General features: G+C 35.3%; 1 protein-coding gene across 2 annotated transcripts in view; it reads right to left on the bottom strand.

Moving 5' to 3' along the window:
• LOC106880285 (transcriptional coactivator YAP1) overlaps positions 1-9173 on the bottom strand; it is a 104196-nt gene that overhangs the window by 9395 nt on the left and 85628 nt on the right. For both annotated transcript variants that reach the window (XM_089348988.1, XM_089348989.1), the window contains 3 exons: positions 8032-8291; positions 5663-5813; positions 924-1004 (listed from right to left, as the gene is read on the bottom strand). In XM_089348988.1, coding sequence (XP_089205114.1) covers positions 924-1004; positions 5663-5813; positions 8032-8291 — 492 coding nt within the window. The remainder of the gene's footprint in view (positions 1-923; positions 1005-5662; positions 5814-8031; positions 8292-9173) is intronic.

Below are 9173 nucleotides of genomic sequence, written 5' to 3'. Positions count from 1 at the left end.
TATATATACATACATATATATATATATACATACATATATATATATATATATTATCATCATTGCTTAACGTCCGCTTTCCATGCTAGCATGGGTTGGATGATTTGACTGAGGACTGGCAAACCAGATGGCTGCACCAGGCTCCAATCTGATCTAGCAGAGTTTCTACAGCTGGATGCCCTTCCTAACGCCAACCACTCCAAGAGGGTAGTGGGTGCTTTTACGCGCCACCGGCATGAGGGCCAGTCAGGTGGTACTGGCAACGGCCACGCTCAAATGGTGTTTTTTACATGCCACCTACACAGGAGCCAGTCCAGTGGCACTGGCAATGACCTCGCTCAAATGTTTTTTCACGTGCCAGTAAGGCGACGCTGGTAACGATCATGTTCAAATGGTGCTACTTACATGCCACCGGCATGGAAGCCAGACAGCTGCTCTAGCAATGATCACGCTTGGATGGTGCGGTTAGAGCTCCACTGGCACAGGTGTCAGTCATCAAATTATATATATATAATATTTAATCCATAATTGTTAGTGCAACAAAATATATTCTGTTAGACTAATGATTATGGATTGAATATTTTATTCACACTCAGGTTTATCTTTGAGTACTTAATTCTAAGTGGTAGAACATAGCTTCATTTTGAACTTGTCACTCTTTGGAAAATACATACATATCTATATCTATATCTATGGATATATAAAGCCTTAATTTTATTAAAATGGCAATTTGTTTACACAATTTTCCCCCTCACAGTCCATTCCTTGCTATGAGAATCACTGGTGTAACAGATTCTGTTTATAAATAGATGGAATTGAATACATCACACTAAATAATACCACACACGCACACACACATGCACTTAGACAAGTCTTCAAGTGTTCCAAAATCAGTAGGTAATAAATTTGTTACAATTGGTACTCACCCCCATCTTGTGTGTCCATTTCATCTACATTTGACAGGAAATCTTCGGAAGATTTTAAACTATAGTTGGTCCCCATTCCACCTGTAATAATTAGAAAATGTGTCACAGTTTTGTTCATCTCACTCACAATTTATCAAAAACTGTTTCCATTTTACTGCTATTTTCAAAGATGAAACTTTCAACAACTAAAAAAACATGTCTGCTTTAAAGATATAGAAGCTTTCTGTTTTACAAAACAAAATATTATATACAATGTGAGAGAAGGGTCATATATATATAGCCAGAGGTGGTGAGGATTCATGGCCTAGTGGTTGGGGTGTTGCATTCACAATCACCAGATCATGATTTTAATTCCTAAACCAGGTGGTGCGTGGTGTTCTTGAGCAGAGCACTGCAATCACTCTGACACCTGATATGTGGTACACCATGCACCTGTTCAGGCAATGTTGATTTGATGGAGGGAGTGAGCTAATGTACAGTGCATATATTTCATCACTATAAACAAATCAGCCGTGCAGGTCATTCAGCAAAAGCTGAGCACTCATACATCGTCTTCAATGGGAAAGTTTGTCATAGTCAGAGGTATTTTACACTAGCACAGTGACAAAGCAGCTGGAGAACTCCCACTTAATCAAGAAGACTCTTGTGGTAGTGTCATCAATGCACCACAGATGTATGATACCTGATGACGGCAGTATAAGTGGTATATATTTTATCAATCTTCAGAGGGATGAAAAATAAGATAATAAACTCATATTCTAAAACAGACAGAAATGTTAATGTAAAGCAACAAACTGAACTTTCCAGTGTCTCTCTACCAACCAACCAACCAACCAACCAGTCAACCAACCAACCACACTGATTTATTAGGGTAAAAGGAAAATAATGGTAATTGGACTGAAATGCATATGTTTATGTGGATGTAAGCAACCATATATGTTTCATAATCAATGGTAAAAAGAAAAATTAATATGAATAAAAGTATATATATAAACACAAACACTTTCACACACAAGTACGCAGTTGCAGGTGTGACTGTATAGTAAGAAGTTCGCTTTCCAATCACATGGTTCTGAGTTCAATTCCACTATGTTCCATGCCAACCAAAGTCATGTGAGTCGATTTGGTAGATGGAAACTGAAAGAAGCCTATTGTGTGTGTGTGTGTGTGTGTGTTATTGTCTCCTTGCTTTGACATTCTGTGATAGTCGTAGATGAATGCCACCCTCATGCAAGCAGTGTCCTTTGTACTGAATTATCTGTAAAAACATGTCTGGTTATGGGAAAATATTACATTACTTGGAAACAGGTGAAGGTTAGTGATTGGAAGGGCATACAACTGTAGAAAAGCTACCTCAATAAAATTCCATCCACCCCATGTGAGCATGGAAAAGTGGATATAAAAATGCTGATATATATATATTATGGGTAATACAATGTCAAATGAGCTAAGACAATAGGTATAATACAATCAATGCTCAGTAATCAGGTTAAATTTTTGCCTAAATCCCAGTTTTAAATGAAGAAATGTGATAGCTGCCTAAATGAAAAATGGCTATTGGCACTCTTCATTATAACAAAAGCATAAAGGCAGACAACAGGTATCATATATATTAGATTATGACATATTTATACTTATATATATATATATATATATATATATATAAAAAAAAAACAAATACGTAAAAGATTATATAGACCAGGTCAGGAAAAGTCTCAGACTGTGGAGAGTTCTTAATAGTTGCAATGTAAACAAGTAAACTCCAGAATAAAGACAGAAAGGAAATCCATAGTGTTGATATGACATAGTTTGGTAGGTTGGTAGGTGAATAGTGTCACAGGTAAAAACTTTGAAAATGATATCATTGCTTATAAACAGGAGATAAATACAGAATGATTCATTTGCAACTTGGAATGAAGACTCTTTTATGAACAGGAGAAGCTCAGATAAATGCAGGGAAAGGTCTATTTCCCATCTTCTCTAGATTTGGTATTTTAATGACAGTGATGTTAGACAATGGACCAGAATTCATTTAATTAAAGGACAGGTTATAAGTCTTACCTGTAGGCCAAAATCTAAATGCACAGCAGAAAGAACTGTGCAAACAATTACTTCTGCTTTAAAAGGTTACAATATATCAGCTGGAAAGTTTGATGAGTATTTGCTAATGGGGTACTTTAACCAATACAGTGCAACTGGTGTAATTAGGTTATTTCCAGCAGAAAAATTATTCGACAGACAATTAAAAATAACAGTTAACCTTTTTAATGAGTTGTCAAATGGCTCATTACAAATACACTGAAATGAAATTTCTCACAGATGCATGAAACATGACCTGGATTAAACTGGAAGATGATAATATTCAGTAAGCATTAACTGAACACATAATTTCCATATAGTCTTTCCCAAGTACATCTATTAATTATGATAATGTTATCAACGGGCCAACAACACTAACTTCTCTATCTCAAGTACATCTACCACATCATAATATGCATGATCCCCTGTAATTATATAAGTCAACATCATCGATTTCTCCTGCTACTGGTGGTAATATTCAATCACTATTGCTTTCCATATTGCCAACACTATTAATCCAAGCTAATTTTCACATCACATTATTGTAAAGTACAATACTAGCAATGAGAAACAGCAGAAACACACAGGACATTCACGAACCATACAAATATAATGACTTGCACAATTATTTATCCTTTGTGGTTGGAGTAGCATTATGTTATAGCATTCTAATTCTAATATGCAAATATATTTGGTCAACATCTGCACACTATTGCTATCAACTCTGCAACATAGTAATGGTAATGCTTTTGCATGCTTGTACATGGTCAAAACTATTCAAGATGAATATCAATTTGATATCAAACACAGTTTTATGGTGGGCCAATTCAATAATATTGGTTAACAACCATACTCAGTTATAACAGCTGTTTAAAGTTTCAAACTTATTCACTTGCTAGTTATTGTTGCAGATATATGTATATAATTATTATGATTACAACAAAAGAAACAATCTCTCAACAATTTCTTAACTTATTTCTTGTTGTATCATGTTCTATACATATATATGCATGCGCATGCGCACGTGTGTGTGTGTGTATATGTGTGTGTACATATAGATGCAGGTATAGCAGTGTGGTTGAGAATTTTCCTCCTCCAACACAAAGTTTGGGGTTCAGTCTCATTGTGTGGTACCTTGGGCAAACAAATGTCTTCTAAGTACTTCCAGCCTGCTGTGTCTATGCATATACTGTCTTGATGTTAACCCAGCTTTGTTCAGGGGCCTGCTCATTGTTTATTGATGCAACTGGGATAAGGCTTAGCACTATTAGCCAGCCTCTGATGATCTCGTTTTCCACCTCAGAGAAGCTGTTGATAAAAGGGCAAAATTCAAACTCAGAACAAAAGGGGCACTCACACACACACATGTGTGTGTGTATGTGAGTGTAATACAAAATTCTTATACTATAATCACTTCAGAAGATATTTGATCTGTTTCTGTGCTGAAACTAAGACAGGTGTATTATAGTTGAGTCACTTTCTTTCATCATATATTTACAACATAAGCATATAAGCATTCTGAATTTGTAGCTAAAAATTCAGGATACATCTAGATTGTCATTTAGATCCAGGTCAACTCAGATCTAGCAGCTGCGTGATTGAAGACATTCCAGATGTGATCATCCGCTTGTTTTTCCAGACATAATGCATTGAGAAATACCTTGCCCAATGTAGTTTTCTTTTATGTTCAAGATTGGTGTGACACAACACAAATCTAGCTGTTACTTATTTCAAGCAGCCATGTAAAGGTTGTTGTGTTGACTTGTAGATGTGTTTAAAAGTACAATGGGTATGGAGTAACAGTGATCAAATCATGTATAGAACAGAGGCCTGATATTTTCTACAGACTTCTGATATATAAAATGTATGTGCAGGCAAGGAAGTATGGTTAAAAAGTTTGCTTTGCAACCATATGGTAGTTTGTGCATCTGTGTGGCACTCTGAGTGTCTTCTACAATAGTGCCAACACAAACAATGCTTGTGAGTGAATATGGTAACTGAAAGCCGTGGAGAAGCTCAGTGTGTATGTGTGTGTGTGTGTTCCACATAATTTGACAACTGTTGATGGTTTGCTTATATTCCTTTCATATGAAAAGGGAATCAGAGAGCACCGGTTCTCATCCAATCACTGAAGTTAAGCAACGTCGAGACTAGTGAGTACTTAGATAGGTGAGCACTTGGGAAACCTAGGTGCTGTAAGCGTCACACACAAGGCACAGGAGTGGCTGTGTGGTAAGTAGCTTGCTTGCCAACCACATGGTCCTGGGTTCAGTCCCACTGCATGGCACCTTGAGCAAGTGTCTTCTACTATAGCCTCGGGCCGACCAAAGCCTTGTGAGGGGATTTGGTAGATGGAAACTGAAAGAAGCCCGTCATATATATGTGTGTGTGTATATATATATATATATATATGTATGTATGTGTATGTATATGTTTGTGTGACTGTGTTTGTCCCCCCAACATCGCTTGACAACTGATGCTGGTGTGTTTACGTCCCTGTAACATAGCGGTTCGGCAAAAGAGTCCGATAGAATAAGTACTAGGCTTACAAAGAACAAGTCCTGGGGTCGATTTACCCGACTAAAGGTGGTGCTCCAGCATGGCCACAGTCAAATGACTGAAACAAGTAAAGGAGTAAAAGAGAGTATTGTTGGTCTTACCAAGTCCACTATCTGAACTTTCTTGTCTTGAGTGTAGGTCTGCCTGATTGGTAGTGTGTCCTAAAAATGGATCAGCAACTGAAGTCATTTCACTAGTTTGTGGGATTGGTATTTCAGATTCAGGATGCATCTGTGCTCGGAGCAACAATTCCTTCAAATTAGAGAACAACAAAAATACCACAATTGACATCAGAGTTTGATATCTTACAAATAAGGATTTTACAATTTCTAAACCTTTGAACAAACTATATTGGAAGAATACTTATTAATATTTGAGAATCAATCTAATTTCAATTATTAATTAGAACTGACCCTTTTGTTCAGAATTGACACTTTTGTTACTATATTTCTGTTGAAATACACTGCCTTTTACTTCAAATAATTTTCAAAGTAATGAAAAATTTAGTAATTATTAATATGGTGTTTAGAACATAAACTAACATGAACATTTGACGGAAGGTTTCAATTTAGATCACTTTAAAACAAGAAAGTTTATATCATAGAACCAGGGTTGATCTCAGGCAGTGAGGCAAGTTGGAATCGAATGAATTAGATGATCAATGTTTGATAACTTATTTGTAGAATTTTACAAAGCAAGAAAAAGAGGTAAAAAAAGTGTATTACTGATGAGCAGTTTACTTTAGAATGATAGTGATATTCAATTCTAAGTAATACAAGAAATATGAGAAAAAAAACTTAATCTAGAAAATACAGGGTTGGCCAAAAGTCACTTGACAGTAAATCAAAACCATTTAATTCCAAGATTTATTTATGTTTAACAACTAAATGAATTTAATAAAAGCATCTAAATATGAAACATCATGGAAATTGTTCAAATTGAAGTCCTTTTTGAATGACACATTTTTCCATTCGAGTCAGTAGAGTTACAGATAGTATTTACGGAATTTTGATTTACTGTTGGTTGACTTTTGGCCAACTCTGTATATGGACTCATAACTTTAGAACTCCAGTATTTCAGCTCATGTTTTGAACCATTTCACCTGTGTGGCAATAAAGGTATCATTGTTACTAATAGATATATTTGCTGCTAGTGAAACATTTTGAAGGTTTTGTTTTTCTTTTTAGGAGTAGAAGCTAAGATTCATCAATCCAGAATACTATAACAAATAATAAAAATCAGGCTGATAGTAAGATAACTGTCACTAAACACATCTTGCTGTAAAACACTGCGTCGTCTGTTGAATTCTGATAACTCAACTATATGATACGTCATATGGTTAACCAAAGTTAAGAGGAGAAACATGTATCTATATATGTATGTATGTATACCAGTTAAAAGGTGGATGAACTCAGGTGAGTCAACTGCCATCTGGCAGTTGGGAGTGTGAGAACTAATCAACATAGGAGATGCATGAACCATGTAATTACTAACCATCAAAAATTATTAGGACTATAAAAATATAAGAAAAGTTGTTCATGTATCAAAACAACAGGAAAGGAATTAAGTTATTGTATTTAAACAAAAACATCGGGTATACTGGGTATATGTGCAAGCTGAATTACTTTACTGTAGAGAGCACCCCAAAAGTAACACAGCAAATATTACATACTCAAGTACAGATATATATCATATTTTAGCAATAAAATGTGTAATCTTTGACTGTACTATTATTTCTGGGCCGCATAGGATATATATAAACGGGTTGTTTCTTAAACACTAAGAGGAATCAACACGCTTTAGATGCACCTTGTATCAAGGATATTACTAATATTATTTAAACCTTCTACAATAAATCACCAAAATAGAAATTGGATGAAACTTTCATCAGTTATTACAACAATAGGTAGTGCTTCACCTGTAGTTCCTATTTTCACCTTCATAAACAGCATCATTGACAGTCAAGCACCAGTGTAACTACAGTACAACATCTGTTATGTCAAGAGAAACTACAAACATTTTGGCCAGCTGTAACAACTTAGCCAATTGTGAATCATTCCGTGTGTCCTTATGTATGTGCATGTATTCACCTATGTATGTGACTGAGTGTAAGCATTTATATGCTCACACACATTTTCCCAGTTTATTATGGTAGGATAACTGAGAGAACTTTGGTAGTTCAATCACTTGTAGGGATTTAAAAGCTGACAACCATTTCCAGCCAGGAACCATTTCTCATAAGTCAACCTGGAGGAAGGAGTGACACATATTTTCAGCTAGGTAAACTGGATGAAGTAGAGAAATAGATATTGTTAAAAAAAGATATAATGGAATTTCCTGTGGTAAAGTTCCAACGAACAGCCTATATTGCATTATTTAAGCCCATCTGTGCCTCTATCAGCCCATATTAACTTCCACTGACAAACATTCCAGATGACAGCAATAACGACAATGATAAAGGATCAGATACCTGTCGTGTGATTTCTTCTGCTCGTTTTTTAAGTTGCTCTTTTTCCAAAGCTAAATTCTGTAGTTGCTGAATACTTGGTGCCATTACTCTCTGACCTTGATTAACTTGGTTGTTACTATTAGTGTTGTTGACCACCTGAGGTGGTCCGCCAGGTGACTGTTGTTGAGGCTGTGGGCCTGGCGAAAGTTTTAACGATTGCGGACTTTGACCAGGGTTTTGTACCCTCACACCCTGGACTGGTTGTTGTTGCATGTGAAGAGCTACAAAAAAAAGGAACATTTTTTAATAAAACACCCTCACAGACATATTGTTTGGTGTTTTCATACAATGAAACTTAGTGAACATTGACAAAGTTTAGTCAAACATTTGTGAATTGTGCTATTTTCTATCATCTGATACAAACTAAATAGTTTGGCATTGTGAAAAAGCTATTAACACTAACAAAAGAGGTTATATTAAAGCTAGAGCAGCAACTATGTGTTGTTAAAACAAGTCATACAACTCTCATAACTGGCTCTAATACTATGGTTACAGTTCATGGTTAACTTTTGAACAACGCTACTCTGGCTGTGAGCATGTATTTTTTTTTTTACAATGTGACAATAATCCAGTTATTTTTAGCATTTCTAATTAATATATTTCTGTTCTCAAAATTATAAAAGCTTTTATTTATCCTTTATTGTTGGTGTGGTAGAATATATAATATATATATAAATATATATATATGTATAGTGTGTATGTGTATATTTTATAAAGTTCACACACACCTATATATGTATGAATGAATGATAAAGTACACACACCTAGAAATAATATATCTAGACTTTTGACAATATAGGCTTGTTATAAACTGAGTCATTCCTATATTACAGACTTCATACAAAAAGAAAAAAAAAAAGAGGATATTTTCAGAAGATTTCAATTACAAATGGAACTGATTCTATTCCCAACTGCTAAGACAAGCAGCATTTACCTAGCTAAGCTATGTAGCATCTTGCAATATCATATACCAGCACATGGTGTCAGATTCTGGGACTGAGAAACAGTATCATCTTAATTTACAAGCAACTCCCTCCCTAAACATTTGCTTATATATCTAGCATCTGCTGGAGAAAGAACAATTAAATCTTTGTATCCATATA

The sequence above is a fragment of the Octopus bimaculoides genome, chromosome 3, assembly GCF_046866305.1.
Source record: "Octopus bimaculoides isolate indiv1 chromosome 3, ASM4686630v1, whole genome shotgun sequence".
Taxonomy (NCBI): domain Eukaryota; kingdom Metazoa; phylum Mollusca; class Cephalopoda; order Octopoda; family Octopodidae; genus Octopus; species Octopus bimaculoides.
This window is presented reverse-complemented; position numbering and strand designations above follow the sequence as displayed.